Source organism: Lepisma saccharinum, chromosome 2 (assembly GCF_977018435.1).
Source record: "Lepisma saccharinum chromosome 2, izLepSacc3.1, whole genome shotgun sequence".
NCBI classification, from domain to species: domain Eukaryota; kingdom Metazoa; phylum Arthropoda; class Insecta; order Zygentoma; family Lepismatidae; genus Lepisma; species Lepisma saccharinum.
The window spans coordinates 28,406,101-28,423,206 of record NC_139230.1 but is presented as its reverse complement, the minus strand read 5'-3'; the positions used below and the strand labels follow the sequence as shown (position 1 = coordinate 28,423,206).

The following is a 17,106-nucleotide window of genomic DNA, read 5'->3' as shown; positions in this document are numbered from 1 at the left end:
TTGACATTCCAAATTACAGTTTGCAGAATTTCAACACAAAATGTTAATAAGAAATGAAATTAGGCATGCCACATTTAATCCAAAATGTTGAATTTTTCACGAGTTTTGTATCTCCTAAACCAATTAAATCTCAAACTCAAAATTTTTACTGAAGTTACTCATCCTGAAGTACTGTATTGTGTACAAATTTCAGATTTTTAAACAACTGCCCACCAGAGATATTTAACCCTGAACTTGGATTTTTTTAACAAAACGTACATGTTTATGACCCTGTAGAAAAACAAATATTAAAGTCTCAAGCTTCAAATAATTTTGACGTACTCTGTTGGTACACAGGTACTTGCGTAAAAAAATTCAAGTGTCAAGCAAACTGCCTTCCCCCTCAAAAAAATGTCCGAAAATGTCATTTTGAGCGATTAAAATACACAATTTTAACCTTAAAATTTATTATGAAGGAATAATATTTAGAAAATTACACAGAAATATAATTGTGGCCTATAATGTGCTTAACATCACAGATTTTGTCTCATTGTCGTAGGACTTACCAGAGCTGAGAAAAAAAAGTTGCCGCTGATGTTTACGAATGAAGAAAATGACGTGCGCCATGATAAAAAATGCCCGCCATTTTCAAATCGGTGATAGTAAAAATAAAATAAGAGTGGTTCTGAACTGTCAATATATGAGGCTCACACCGCTCAAAAAATTAACTTTTTTAAAAATGGTCAAGCAACCAGGTTGTATGATTTCATATGGATTGACCCATGTGTGTTCTCACATGACACTCATGCCTGTAACAATGTACAATTGTTTGGTAATTTTTGTAATTATTACAATTAGTATGTAACTGCATGTATATAAACAAAAAAGCATTGATGTAAGAGTAGATTTTTTTTACTTGTATGGCACGAGAAAGCTAGGGTAAATATAAGTTAACATTATTACCTTATGCAGTCAATGATGGGGCAAACAGACAAGCATAATGTGCATCCTGTACAGTCATCAGTCACAGAAGGCAGGTGAGTATCAGGATCAAATGTAATGGCTTGGTATCCAGAATCGTTACATGCCATGTAACATTTTCCACAGTTGATGCACATATCCTGAAATGATTCAACACATCATAAATAAATAGGCACAAAGTTTTCCATGATTGGTACATGATACTCTTTTTTAGAGTTCAGCCGATGCTGATGTAATGGTATCAAAATTGGTTGGACTTTATTTACTGATACCAGCCAATACTTCACCGGCATTTTCTTCTTTCATGGGGTCTGATGTGTCTAATTATCCTAAAAATCATGCAAAATTCGAAGTTGCCATTTATTTTGCACTAATTTTATCTTGTATATTATGTAATATTTTGATGTAATTCTTAAATATTGTAAAGCAAAATTCTGATAAATTGATAGGTATAATTGGGGTGGAATACTCACTCACTGATATTAATCAATATTTTCAACACTTTTAATTGTTACAATTTTTTTACAATTTTTAACCATCACTATCAGTATTGATGGGAATCAGTAATAGTGTCAGCATCGGTATTAGTATCAGTTCAAAGTGCTATCAGATCAGCTCTATTATTATTAGTTTGTTTTTTTAACAGTGTTTGGATTTTCACTATATTTATATTCACAGTCTGATTACTGCTGCAACTAACCAGAATTACATGGAGCTAATTGAAATGTTCAAAGTTAACCAGACCTTTATAAGTGTCATTAGGAATGCATGGTTAAAATATAAAATGTCACTAATTCTTAATAGATTGTGAAATACGTATGTTATCACAAACTGTCAATACCAATTATTTCAAATATTTTTGCATTCTCTACCAAAAATAATTATTTTCACGTGAATTATAAAGTCAGTTTTCTATTTACTTGTCTGGTGCATGCTTGATTTTATCTGCCCAAGAATTTCTGAAGCTACACATTCAAAACAGTGATATTATATTACACTAAACACATGATTATCATATCTATAAGACATAGTAACTCCTCTATATGGGTAATAATGCTGTACAATACTTACATCATCAATGAGTGCCACCACTTGTTGTGTGTTATCCAATCTCTTGTATGCTCCAATCATAGGCAAGGCATGGCCGATGACATCTTTCACTCTGGGAATTGATTTTGCAGGAACACGAGGAGGTCTGTTGGGGGAAGGTATGTATTTGCTTCCCAGTAGATTATCTGCCTTTTTCAGCTCAGATATCTTATCTTCTCTAATTTTTTGATATGGACCAAAATAAGGTAATTTCTGAAAATATTTTAATTATTTTCTTATTGTTTTGTGTATTGCATAGATTTTGATTTGATTTGAATTTAAAATTTTGGGTGCATCAGCACTTAGGCTATTTTGCACCCGTCACATTATACAGGTGCCACCTCCTTACCATTACAAATAACAACTCTAACGTTGCATAACTAAAATCTTAAAATATTCTGACTTCTGTTAAAAGCTGAGGCTGTAAAGGGGCACTCAGCACACACAAGGACAAAAAAGAGGACAACACACACAAAATTATACTGGCCATAGTGCCAGTCAGCAGAGCCGCATTCGTCTGCAAAATGCAGTCCAGGGTGTAGTGTGTGGAAGTGAGGTTGACTTTTGGGCACCTACGTGGAAGGTACCCCTTAGAACTGAGAAACATACAGTATGTAATCATCATCAGTAAATTACTTCCAACTTTAGTATTTTTTATTGCTGCACATTTTATATTATTTTATCCATATTGGGTGTATACTGTGGTTTATTTCCTTCATAAACAAGCTCAGAAGCATTATTTATATACAATTTGATGTTCTGGCCTTATATCTTTAAAATCACAAAAATATAGATAATGTGACAAAGATTTCCCACACTCCTCATCAAATAAAAGTTTGTTTTTCTTCAGGTATAATTATAAAATAGATAAACCTCATGCCACATGTCAACAACATCATAAACCATAAAATTACTCATGTTAAGACCTGTACCTTTAACAAGATTCAAATTTTCAAACCCGCCTGCTTTCTTCATTAGGGGTACAATATTAGTTAAAATAGGCAAAAAGTTAAAAATAGGTTAAATCATTAAGTGACCCTATAGCACCAGGAAGTGATAGGCAGGTTTGAAAATTCAGGTCATTGTTCAAGTTATGTGTCTTAACACTGGTCATCTTGTGAGGCATAAGGCATACAAAGATTAACACACACACACAATCATATGCTTTTCAGTGGCTTGTAGTTAAACCACTTACAACATGGGAAGTGCAATATCCTGGAAAGTTTTATAACTCATTAACTTATTGGAATTAGAAAAATTGAATGTATAACGCAGGGAAGTATCAAATCCAGAAACATAAAATTAGGTTTCCACTGTATATGTTAAAAAAATTAGAAACATTCCAAAGTTATGCTGAATTACACATATGTTTTCAGGAGTAAACAAAATTAACAATAATGGTGGAAATGTTAATCAGTGATGATGAAAATATTTTAAAAAATACAAAAAGGATTATTTACCTCATTAATAACATTTTGTAATGTTACTACAGACTTTCCTTTCTGATGCTTTATTGTTGGTGGCGATTGTCCATCCCATCTATTTAATTCATCCAAGCTCTTCAGATACAGAAGAGCTCGTAGACCAGTTACATAATCATCAATCAATGTGAAGTCTTGATTTTGTATGGCACTTCCAACCTACATAAAAATAACCTAATTAACTACTAAGTCATTTCTGTGTCAGGATTTATAAAGTACCTAAGTGTTATCTGGATAGGAGTAAATTTTTATTAGTAGTAATGAGCAACCATATTTTGACCACGTATGCTATTCTTTAATAAGCATTGTTGTAATTGGTGAGTTTAGATCCAAGTTATAATTATTCTGCATTTCCACATATTTTATGATAATCATCTACTTTGTATTTTTTTGTAATTTAATCTAACATTACATCATTTTAAAAGAAGTAATTAATTGAGTAATTGTAACAAACACAATTGCAACATTTTGGAAACCTGTCATGAAAGTTAAGTCAGAGGATGTTAAAAAACTACATGTGAGGAAACTAGAGCCATCATCCATGTATTGAAAACACACTTTGCATTGGATTTTCATGAATTTTTTTCCAGTAGACCAGTTTGCAATAGGAGTTTAGAAATGCATAGGTCCCTGTGTAGAGCATCAGTGAGTCCCCACAGAGAAAATTAATCCTTTCCTGTTTTAACTCTTTTCAACACAGCATGCTAGATAAAGTTCACAGGGGTCCATTGAGAATTTGCAGAGACTGGTAGTTAGTGGAAGATTTGCAGAATTGAACATGAATTATTCTGAGCATGTTGTTTCTGTAGTTGCGGTGCAAGCTGGATATATTACTTTCACATTTGCTCAATATTTTCTGGAGTGATTATTCCATCACTCCAAAATGAAATTGTTTTCCGATTTTATAAAATATTATTCACAAATTTCATTTAGTAAAGACCAATCTTTGCATTCTTGATGCTATGACTCATGTTTGAATACTGTGTGAGAGCATAAATGTGTCATTTTGTTTGTTCCATAATTTATTTTATCACTTCATCACAATTAACCCAAGTAGAAGAAAGGCAATCTTTTTTTTTAAAAAAAATAGAAACATCGCATTATCAGATTTCATTTTAAGGAAGATTATTATTTTAACCCTCTTGAGGTTCTGGGTTTAATGCCTGGTGGAGGTACATTGCACAGTTTGTTCAGATCCCACTTTAAACTGTAGGTCCAGTCCTGATTAGCCTAGTTGTGCATATAGTGGGTTTTAAAATCCAAACCAAATTAAACTCAACCCTCTTAAACATGTCCCTGTAACCATGGTTACATTTATGTGTCTAAATCATGTGCACACTCAACAGGACCTATGCTAGTTAAAGTTCTTTCTTAGGAAGAATACACTCCTTTTCATTCCTTTGTTGGTATGTACAAATAAACACTTGTTTTCAGTCACTATCACGTACTTGTACATACACGATAATTAGAGCCCGGAAGTTTGGCAAAATGCCTCTTTTTATCTACTGCATATATTGATAAAATTTTTCCGGATATACGTTTCTTATGTTGTTTCGAATGTTTTGGAAGCCTTTTCATTTTGCCTATTTTGCCTATTTGGGACCCCACTGCCTATTTTTAATTATAATGCCTTTTTTTGCCTTTTTCAATGAAATGTGTATATAAATTATTTTTCTCCCAAAAAACGTTGTTGGCGTTTATTTGTCTTCCGTTTATTATGTGAATAATTTTCGCCTTATTTAAGTAATATTGAACTCACGCCTGTTTCAACATTGCTGAAGGAGAAAAGTGTGAGAAAAAAGTATTTCATGCTGAGTCAGGATATTGCCTTTCGGTTAACATTTCTTGTGCATGATTGACTGCTGAAGTGGACAGGTTGATTTCGAACACAAAGAAAATATTTCTGAAATCTCCCTCTCGAACCCAAAAATTTCAGGAAGTTGCGATTGAGCTTAGTTTACCTCAGCAACCAGTCTTGACGAGATAGGGAACCTGCATATCAGCAGCTATATATTATGCTAACAACCTTCAAAAAATCAGTGAGGTGATCGATGCTCTTCCAGAAAATGAAGCGGCTTCAATTCATGAAGTGAAAAAACTCATGTGCTATTCAAGTTTACTTTTGCACATTATGGTGCATTGCCAGAGACAATTACAATTATAGCATCCATGAAAATCTTCGAGGAATCTATGCAGCAGATGATGGAAGTGCCAGGAGAAAAGGGGTGAGCTGTTGCGGAAAAGTGCTAACAGGTAGTGAGTGCAAATGAGGACTTGAAACAATTGAACAATTTGTGCTATTCTAAAAGGTGAAAATGCTGTTACCAAAATGAGTCCAGCTACATTAGCTTGTTATATGTATGCTCCAATAACTTCTGTCAAAGTAGAAAGATCATTTTCTATTATGAAAAACATTCTCTCTGACAGACGACTATCAACTTAAAAAGCACCTTGTAGTTATGTCCAATCAAGATGGAGAAAATTGAAATGCTCTTCAAAATTAAGATTTTAACATTTTGCCAGAAATTATAGATAAAAGTAAGCGGCTTCTAAATGTGCCTTTTTTCGGTTTATTTTGCCCTTTTTTTATTTTTAGTGCCTATTTACCAAATTATAAATGCCTTTTTGCCTGCCTATTTTAACAAAAATAAATGCCTGAACTTCCGGGCTCTAATGATAATACACACCTGTAGCAGTGATGCACCACATTGTATGAACTGAAGTCCAACTTCAGCTGAATCTATGCCACCTGTTCCCATGATAGGAAAACCCGGAAGAGCATTTGCTATAGCAGAAACAGACTTGAGACCTACTGGCCGGATGGCATTACCAGACACACCACCATAGGTTGTGAGTTTTTCTCTCCCTACAGCTGGCCAAGTGGTGCCATCAGCTTTGATTCCCATCAGCCCAGATATAGTGTTGATTGCAGAAACACCATCAGCTCCACCTGTTAAGATGCCAATTTTAATTGCTGTGGTATAAAATTGAATCACTTTCTACTTGCGTAATTTAAATGTCCTGCTCAGACATTTTTCTTTTTCTGACATCACTGAATAATTTAATTCGACCAAAATTCTTGAAACTCTTGTTAAACCACAACAAAAGTTTGTATCCAGTAATGAAACGTGTATCATCATATGAAAGTTTCAGACATCATAGGAAAGTATTTATTATTTATTTACTTAAAAAAACAACAACTTAACTACGTAACTTAAAAATTGCTTGATGTAGGTAACTGCAAATTTTATAGCTCACAGAGAAATGTTGAATTAATATATGCACTTTCTGAAACAGAATATGTCAGTAATTAGAGCAGATAGATATACATTTTTTGTGGTAAATAATTCAGAAGGCAGTGAAAAATTTAGCAACACTTTAGTTTGTTGCAGGCATTATAAACAAACATGGCAGACATGTGGTTATAGTTTGATCAATGTAAGTGGGTACTGAAGTGTTACTGGAAAATGGAGAACATGATGATTGAAGTTCTCTGTTCTACGTCATTGTCAACGATGCGTTGTGGCAAAAGGTGGCCATTTCGAACATTTACAACCTTATGGTGCACAACACTACAAAACTTGAATATCTATCTGCTTTAATTACTGAGTAATTCTGTTTCAAACAGAGCATACATTAATTTGAGTCATTCTGTATTTTTAAAGAAGAAAGTAGATGGTAGATTAATTGTCTGATTAAAACTTAGATATATGTGTTCCTTTAACTAAGTTTCATAAAATAAAGAATATATCTTACCACTGAACAAAAAGTAATTTGTCTTCATAGGCAATAATGATCAAGTAATTGCTCATAGAGCAGTGTGACATAATCAAAACATTGGATTTGCAAATGCCTAGTGCCAGCCCCCATGGCAGAGTGGTTAGCACATTATGCTACGATGCCAGGGGTCCCAGGTTTGAATCCCGACCTGGGCATGGATGTTTGTGAGTGTCCATTCATCAATTTCAGTATATCATCACTCATCCCCATCTTTGCAAATGACCCAAAAGTGAAGTAAATTACAGCCAATAAATCAAAGCAAATACCTAGTACTGCAAATTTGTCACTGTTGTCAGTATACCAGAACTTAAATGGTTTCAAATTTGAACACTGTCATCTGATTGTGCTTTTGCTTCAAATTTTTTAATTTTTAGTAGAAAATCAACAATTATATATCTTGTCAATTTTAATGTCTTATTTTCTGCAGATTCCTTATTTATGGATCTTAAAGAACCGAAAGAGGAATATTAAAAATGTGTCACCTCTTCATGTCAGTTATACCTATTGGATCAGGGTATCGGTCAGTTATTTGAATTGTAAGCAGAAAATATATACGAGCTTCAAAATATGACACATAACAAATAAATTATCTATGTCTATAGCTACAGTGACCCTGATAGAAGAGCAATGCTGAGTTACACATAAAAAGTTCAGAAAAAAAATGGTCTTGAGTGCACAAGCTTTCATACCACAAACACACATATATATCATCTATCTGGCAGTTTACAAAACTGTTATATGTAGTTTACACATGCAAACTTGAATGTATTCTGATACCCTTAAAACCATTTCAATCAATCAGTCAATATCCATAAAATACATTACAGTGGGAATTTTTGTAATAGTTTACCTTCATATGCTGCTGTAGCAATTGAAACAACATCTGTGACGTTTGGAGTCACTTTAACAAAAACTGGAATCTTCACAGCTGCCTTCACCCACCGTGATATGTTTCTGACTAGCTCAGGATTCTAGAACACAAATAATGTTCCATATAATTGTTATAATTTGCAAACTGATTCACTGAAAAATATTTTTCACAATAAAAATAAAATAAAAAATAACCCGTGGCACAACAGTCCATGAGGGCTTACCTACTGACTGCCAGCCTCACTCCTACCTGCTAAGGTGGGAGATCATTCAACCAGTTATAGGATGTGGCCAGCACGATGAACCCCCAGTCATTGTTGTAGGTTTCCATAACTGGGTTATGCCACTCATTTGTAGCTCCCCAATTTCCTCATGATGGCGGGTGGCGCCCCCATCCCATACACAGGCCAAATCTCAGGAGAAAACCAGGAGAGACAAACCTATTCACATCCTGTAGCCGGAGCCCAAAGCATGACACCTTAGACAGCACGGCCATGGTGCGGGACATTTTTCACAGTAATTTAGTATTTTACTTACACTAGGTTTGGAGCAATATAAAAAATTTACTGATGTTGATAAATTTGCAGTTGAAAATGTTCCACTCTGATATAAAATGAAAGTATATAGTTCAGAAACTTCATAACCACAAGTTAATAATATAGTGGCCTTATTCTTAATAGAAGAAACAGATTTATTTTTAAAATTATTTTTTTGTTTAATTTTTTTTTTTTAATTTACTATTATATACGTATAATGTTCAAATACCATGGATAATATTATAATATTCATTCTCTTAGCTCATTCATGAAATTGTTCCAAAGTGTGTGATGTTTAAATTCAGTTGAGTTGACTAACACACATTTGTGACATACCTGGCCACAAGCTAGTCCCATTCCACATTCTGCCATTCCATGTGGACATGATAAATTCAGTTCAAGAGCATCTGCTCCTGCTTTCTCTGCCTTTTTACTTAATTCTATCCAATCTTCAGAATTGTATGTACACATTAAGCTGGTTATAATTATCTACAAAAAAAATCCATTAACATTATCTAGTATTATTTTGGTGCTGGAAAATAATAAATGTTGTTACTGCTTTCACATGAAAATGTGTCATGAAATAAACACTAATTTGCCTGATAGTGTCCAAGTGTTGGATCAACAACTATTGCCAGTTCAGTGAACTGCAAATATAACAAAATATTAGAATAGTTTCTAGCTCTGTACACTTGTATGGTGCCATTAATAGTAAGATGATTGTCTCACAAGTCAGCTTTTTCCACAACCATTTCAAAGTAAAAGTTTATAAATATGTGTAAGATTTTAAGTTTTGATAGCAAGATGAAATACTAAATATAAATATGTGATATCTAGAAGCATACTTAACCATATTCCTTACTACATTGGCATACCATGTATGAGGCTGTGAGAAAGACTGAACGGTAAAACATAAATTTGGCCATTATGCACTTATCATATGAATCTATCATCAATAGTGAACAGGTACACCACATCTGGACCCCTCTATTGCAGAAGCTGGTACCAAGGAGTAGCAGGTGACACTGAATATGAGCAGGCTACAACAGTGTGCCTATTGGCATGCCACAAGACCATACAGCAGAAGCCTGCCATTAATAGTAGAAAAAGTTCCCTAGGGGATAATGGCAGTGGTCATCAAAATTCATAGAACTTCAAAAAATCAGTTTCACAGATAAGTAAGTGCTTTATTCCTGGTATAATAATATGCTATGGAATTTTTCATTTCATAAAACATTAATGAAGTTGGAATCTAAAATTTAACTTACTCTGTCAGGAAAATCTCTTTTTAGCTCGGTTACACTTTGACACCAGTATTCAGCTGTTTTTTCTGATATCAGTTCAATATTCAAGAAAGCCCCTTGCTCAGGGCCATAAAGATACCCTGATGTTGTACCTTTCACTATCCTTGGGGAAACATTTGTTACCAAGTCCTGAAATAAATTTTGAATACATAATAGATGGATCATCATTTTTAAGAAAACAAAGCTTTAAAGCAAAATTAAACAAATACATTATGATAGTCTCTGAATATTTATTTTTCTTCATTTAACTTGTTACATATATTAATATTTCTGTTTGTAATACACCATATAAATGGTAAGGGAAATGGTAAAGGAACTGACAAATGAACAAGTATTAAGCTACACACACAAAAGAAATGTAGAAACAGTTTAATTGCAAAGTAGGAAATGTCCATGGCATCAATATTTAAATGTTCAAGAGGTGGAAATGTCCCCCCCTCCCCAAAGAAAAAAAATTCACATCACTCATGAAGTTTCTAAGTTAGTGTAATTTTAATTTTGATTTGCCCAAATTTATATTTTTTAAAAAATAGATAATATATCATAGTCTTGTCTGGATCTAGTAGTGGACAATAATTTTTACTAGATGTATTTCTAATGGAAATTTCAGATTTGAGTGCATGTGCTGATTGATGTAATCTTCTGGGCATTATTGTGCCTTTAGGTTTTGGGCTCAAACAGAGAGCTGCACATCAGCCAGAATCGCTTACTAAGCTCGCCTGACTGGCGAGCGGACGAGTAAAACTTTAAGCCTGGAGTTTGACCCGTCAAGCATCGAAAGCCCACTGGAAGGCCTTGCAAGACGAAGCTCGCTTATCTTCAGCGAACTCTCATTCTGGTTTTGCACAGTCTCCAGATACATGAGTCACGCAGTCACCGTTGCCAACTTTTAGATTCTAAACTGGTCAAGGAGCACTTAAAATGTTCAACACTTTTATCAATCTGAAATTGCAGACATTTATTCCTTGGTAGAAAACATTTGTATCACTCACACCCAGTGGCAGTGATTGGATTCCAAAACTAGGGGGCCAAGATGCAAATATGGGGAGGGGGGCAAGGACAGTTTAATTTCCCTTGGTACATGAGGTTAGCGTGGTGCAAAAGTGGCAAAAAGTGGGGGGGGGGGGCAACTGCACCCTCTCGGCCCTGCCCCTAATCGCCACCACTGCTGACACCTGTAAAGGAGTATGAACCAAGTTTCACAAAAAGTGCCATTGCAAATATTTTGGAACTTTGTGTGACTGGTGGTTGTTCTACATTATACTTTTTTGGGGTATATATGGCACAGTGGTAGTGTTGTTGCCTTGTAATCAAGGGGTCCCGGGTTCTATACCCGGTGGAGGCACATGGTGGTTCGGATCCCACTTTAAACTATAGGTCCAGTCCCGATTAGCCTTATTGTGCATAAATTGACCAAATAAATGAATCAATCAATCAAACAGATTTTCTCTCTGGTGTAATTTTGCCAATTCAATATCCGAATTAGTTGCTAAAGATCCCCCCCGAACACTAAGGCATGATGGTCCATAAAATGGAACATGAAGTCAGAATTTGCATTATAAAAGGTTTTTGAATATTGTCATCTCTTTCAACAAATCATCGTTCACTCATGTTGTTGCTAGTTATCTAGTTCTGATAGTAATACGATGCAAAATATAATTGTTAGCTTGTATCTTCATACGGGTGCAAATAGCAGGCAATGCTATTTACACATTTCAACAAACTAACAACGTAAAAATGAAACTGAGAGAAGATTTATGATTTCAAGACCAGAAAAGTGACATAAAATGAACAAGACACACAAACCTATTTCAAGACCTTCGAAACAAATTTGGAAAATATGTGGTAGTTGGTTTGACATAATAATGAAACTAATTTGAGTAGTTACAAAATCTTAGGTACAGTGGCGTAGCAACATATCGCGAGACCCTGGGTGAGATTAGATTGCAAGATCCCATCCGTTCTTTAAGTTTGAAATATCAATGTAAATCGATACACAGTCATCAAGGAAATATCAGCAAATTAAAATATTTATATAATAGCCTATAATAATAATACATTTCTGATGAAAATTATATTTAATAGTACGCAACAGAGAAATTTACACTTGGCAGAGCTACAGTAACATGCTGCTGGAATTTTCATTAACCAAAGTAATAGTAATAGTACATTTATTAAGATATTCTTTAGGCAGTAAGACAACTGAAATATCCTTAACCTTTAAGTAGGTAGGTGGCCAAATTGTACACAAGTGGGTAGTGGGATGCTCAAGACACCCCAAATAAAAAATACACTTACAGTTATAATTCTAACAATTATAATTGTAATATATGTAATTTTACATTATTTGTACAGTTGTAAGATTGCGAATAATGAAAATAACTAAATTTGAAACTTTTTAAGCACATTTTTATAATTTTCCTTTTTCCTTCTATTTTATAGGGACAATTCCTTATTTTATTATATTTTTTACTTTTCCCTCCAAACAGAATACACAATAGTTACTGAAAAGTATCATATGTATTAAACAAATGTACGAGGATTTATATTTAATCATTACTAATTAAATGGTAAAACATGAACATGAATTTGAGGCTACAAAAAATATAGAAAACAGATACAGGTCTATAATTTTTGAATATCACTACAGTTCGAGTGTTGGAGCACTAATTCCTCACTGTCACTTTCTTCTGCACTACTAACCACGTCCAATAACTCTAATAGTTTTTTGACTTGTTCCTGTTCTTTCTTGTATTCCATTTCGAAGAAAAGAAAAGCCTCAAGTATTGCAACACTCGAGCAAAATAAAGTTTAAAACAATACGCAAGTAGGTAGGTGGGGTGCTGATAACACTCCAGAATTTTTAGACCTGGGGTGTTGTGGCCACCCCACATACCCACTTAAAGGTTAAATGAGCTAAACTTTTTTTAAAAAAATCAGAAATACAAATTAAGAATCTTTAAATATAACCTATATATTATTTAATGAGTCGTTCTTTGTTTCCTCATTTCAAAGTTTGTAGGATGTAAATGTCACAAACCATGACTTAAGTAGAAAATATCGCAGGACGCACATAAAATGTCAGTGCTTGATAGAGCAGGGGGAAGGGGGTGCGCTAAACTGCAATCCTGTCTAAGGGCCCAAAGTATATACCTACAAGCTCTTCGACACAATCGGTTTCAACATCAACAAATCTTAAAACGAGAGTCATTTGCCCCATAAGTGTGAAATCTTTGGTGTCATCAATGAATACAGATAATTTGACTTTATTTAATTAGCAATTTTGACTTTGTTGCACATTAATTGTACCAGTTAACTTTGAATTTTAGGACTTAGATGATAATAATAATTGTGAATCTCATTTTGTTGTTAGTCTTAATGTTCTTGTAATATTAAATATTTGACGCAGTGGCATAACAAAATCATAAAGTAAGTGTCCGCAAGAAACAAATTTGAGTCCCTCAAGTACAGTCAGGTTCTTCCAAGAAATTTATGTAATTACTTAGAATGGCTGGTTGTGGCTACACTTACATTAATAATTATACAAATCGATGCTTGCTTGCTTGCTTTTTCTTGGCTCACACCGCCTATCCTTTGCGGTTTCGAGCCAGCGGGACTGTTTTATGTGCTCCTACTTCTTCGTGTCTTCTTCCTCGGTAACCCTTATGGCACTTTCACAATTCACTTTCACTTTCACTCATGATTTTCACTGAGGGGGGTATCCTGTGGGGTATGTTACACTGTATATTTCCTTGTTTTTTATTATTTTATTATTATTATTATTATTATACACATGACAATGTTGTGTTTCCGTGCGAAGCTATATAGCGCCCACATAGTGGGAGCTCGAGGCTGACTTATTAAGGTTGGGATTGACACCGGAAATGGAACATCTAAGCGAAGTAGGGTTTTATAGAACATTTCCCGATGAACTTGTCGTAAGGGGCATTGGAAAATCAGATGCATTATTGTTTGGCTGGGTTCTCCGCATTGACAGGAAGTTGAAGGTACCACGTGTATTCTTGCCAAATGTTGATTCACGACAACGTGACCCATGCGCATTCTCAAGGTGAACACAATCACTGCCCGAGGTTGATTCAGAGATTGATACCAAGGTTGTTTTGTGCCGATATTCGCATTCTACTTGTAGGTTGTTGTGTTTTGGATGTCATAGGTACACCAGTCATCCCATTCATGTTGGATTTTCATTTTTACTCGGGGGAGCAAGTCTGTATAAGGTAATCATAAGGGAGTTACGTGTACGAGTGACCAAGCTTGTTTTGCGTAGTTATCTACTAAATCGTGGGATTTGTTTTGATTGGTATGTGCCTTAATGTTGGTGAAGGTCACTTTCTGTCCCCGTTTTCGAAGTCGTAACGCTGCACTTTGAATAAGATAAGGAAAAATCGTAAGTTTGTATGCTGCGATGCCAGCTCTGGACAACGTTTGGAGCACGCTCAGGGCGTCTGTCAGGATAAGAGACTGTGGAATGCCCGATGTTAGGATATGAAGTAATGCTCTATAAATTGCGTAACATTCCGCCGAAAAAATTGACGCGTCGGAAGGTAATTTAAATTGTCTAATTATATTCTTGGACGGGATATAAAATGCAGAACTGACATCGTTATCATCTTTTGATCCATCCATGTATATTAATGTAGACTCCGGCCATCTTTCTTGATAGTTTCCATGTTCCCCACGGTCGACATAATGGAGATCTAGGTTTGACTCTATGGGGATAGTTAGTTGATATATAAGTGGGTGATCGTCGGTAAATGACAGCTGGTATGCCTCGGTATCTATAAAATAACAGTATAAGAAAAAATATGGGGGTTTGAGTGATCGATGCTCTTTACGATCTCCCATTGTCGTTGGATGGCGAATTCTCTATTGAAAGGGTGTGGGTGAATATCCCATGTTTTAAGTAAAAATTGTACTGCGAGTTTTTTTCGTCTTTGTGTGAGTGATTGTTCATTGCTCTCGAGATATACACTCACATTAGGACTGGAAGGCATTAGTCCGAGACAAGTATGTAAGGTCTGTCTTTGCAATATATCTAACGAATTCAGGAGTTTTATATTCGCCCCGCCATATACTGGGGCTGCGTAATCTTATAGTGAACGAAAGCAATTTTTATAAAATAGTAACATGATGTATGGATGACTCCCCCACTTAGTGGTGGCTTTACTTCGTAATATGTTATTAATTTTTCCCCTTTGCTTTGAGGTAAGCTATGTGAGATCTCCGCGTTAATTTTCTGTCAAAAAAAACTCCGAGATATTTATAGGATTCTACAAGAGGTATGTTTTGTATACGTGAGATATTGTTGGGATAGGTAAAGGATTGTCGAGAATTGAAAATTATTATGTTTGATTTGGGGGGGGGGGGTGAAAAAGTTAGTCCTATACTCCAGAGATTATCCCGAAGTACTGTGATAGCTCGCTTTAGAGCCAGGATGCCTTGAGTGGCATCCGATGTTTGTTTATAACAGCATAAATCATCTGCATATTGTAATATTTTAAAATCAGCGAGATCTAAGTGGTGGATGTGTTGAGTATATATGTTGAAAAGTAGAGGAATGAGGGGGGATCCCTGTGGGATTCCGGTTCTAACTTTGCGGGTCCCGTCTACTCGATCTTCGAACCAAAAGACAAGATTTCGTTCATTCTATAAGTTCCATATGATATTAACAACCGAAGGGTGGATCTGTAATTTTTCTAAGACATTGCAGAGTATTGGTATATAAACAGAATCGTATGCTTCTCAATATCTGTAAACAGGCTAAAACAATAATCTTTAGGTATCTGACTATTTTGAATTGCTACTGTGAGTGTGGATACTGCATCTTGACTGCCATAATTGAGCCTGAATCCCATTTGTGTTGGGGGAAGGGGGTGTTATGAAAGAAATGAAGGCATTTTCCCAGGTTCGGTCTAGCTTTTTCACCTTACTTTGGGTGGGTTTACGAAGGGAATTAAATTTGTGCCAGATCGAGCTTAAACTATCGCTGCGATCTAATGTATTGCAAAAATGTTGCCATGCTGCTCTCTTCACCTGGAGATATGTTTTTGTTGCTTTCGCTTGCAAGTGTTTTAGTTCAAGCAAATTAGCATGGGTGTGGTATCGTTCATATGTTTGGAGTTGATATCTTTTTCTGATTTTAATGGTTTCGCAATCTCGCGTCCACCAACTGAAGGATGGATATCTGGTCGGGGTACGAAAGCGGGTACGTGTCGCACTGTAGTCCATAGCGACCGTGATCGTGTCGATGAGATTATCGTAAGCTAAGTGGATATTTCGGAATGATAAAATTGGTATATATATCCATGAAAACATGTCTTTGAATGCCTCCCAGTTAATGGAAGCCTTAGTCCATCTCCTCACTGGGGGAGTCGGCCTGTTTGCCAAACCTGGGTGTCGGAAAGGGGAATGACGTCTGATTAATAAAATGGGTCCATGATCGCTGCCCCGTAAGTCTTCGTCTTTATACCACGAGAACTGGGTGAATATTTCCAGAGACGTTATCATCAGATCTATGCAAGAGGGGTGATTCCTGTTTAGAGGGAAGTGGGTGGGGGTTCCATCATTACTGATGATGAGATTGTTCTTGGTAATCCATGTGTCTAGTACGTTACTGAGTCTGTCATCATGTGGGTTTCCCCACGTTGAATGATGCCCGTTAAAGTCACCTAGGAAGGCAATAGGTCCAGGAACGTGTTGTCTCAGTTCTTGGAGGTCCCTTGAGCGTATGCGTTGGGATTTGGGATGGGAGGGGATGTATATCGATAGTAGTGTGAATGTTCGGAGGAATATGGAAGCGCGAATGGCTACAATTTCTGCTTGAAAATCTTGTACTAGTCTTATGTCATTCGGAATCGGTACTTCTGTATGTTGTATTTGTTCATGTACAAATATTACTGTTCCCCTATTGGTGGTTGGTGTACCGTATAAATTATAATGCACGAGGCGATATTTTTCATGTTTGGTACCTTTAACTTGCTGTAAACAGAGAATTTGGGGTTGATATTTGGCAATTAAGTCTATCAGTTCCAATTTTCTCACAGAGAAGCTATTGACATTCCATTG

General features: G+C 35.5%; 1 protein-coding gene across 1 annotated transcript in view; it reads right to left on the bottom strand.

Annotated features, from left to right (window-relative positions):
- The window catches only part of su(r) (dihydropyrimidine dehydrogenase su(r)), a 120,503-nt gene that overhangs the window by 12,617 nt on the left and 90,780 nt on the right, over positions 1-17,106 (bottom strand). The window contains exons 12-18 of the mRNA XM_083117198.1: positions 9,985-10,149; positions 9,053-9,205; positions 8,161-8,281; positions 6,218-6,480; positions 3,510-3,689; positions 2,032-2,262; positions 943-1,100 (exon numbers count right to left, since the gene is read on the bottom strand). Of these exons, the coding sequence (XP_082973324.1) occupies positions 943-1,100; positions 2,032-2,262; positions 3,510-3,689; positions 6,218-6,480; positions 8,161-8,281; positions 9,053-9,205; positions 9,985-10,149 (1,271 nt within the window). The remainder of the gene's footprint in view (positions 1-942; positions 1,101-2,031; positions 2,263-3,509; positions 3,690-6,217; positions 6,481-8,160; positions 8,282-9,052; positions 9,206-9,984; positions 10,150-17,106) is intronic.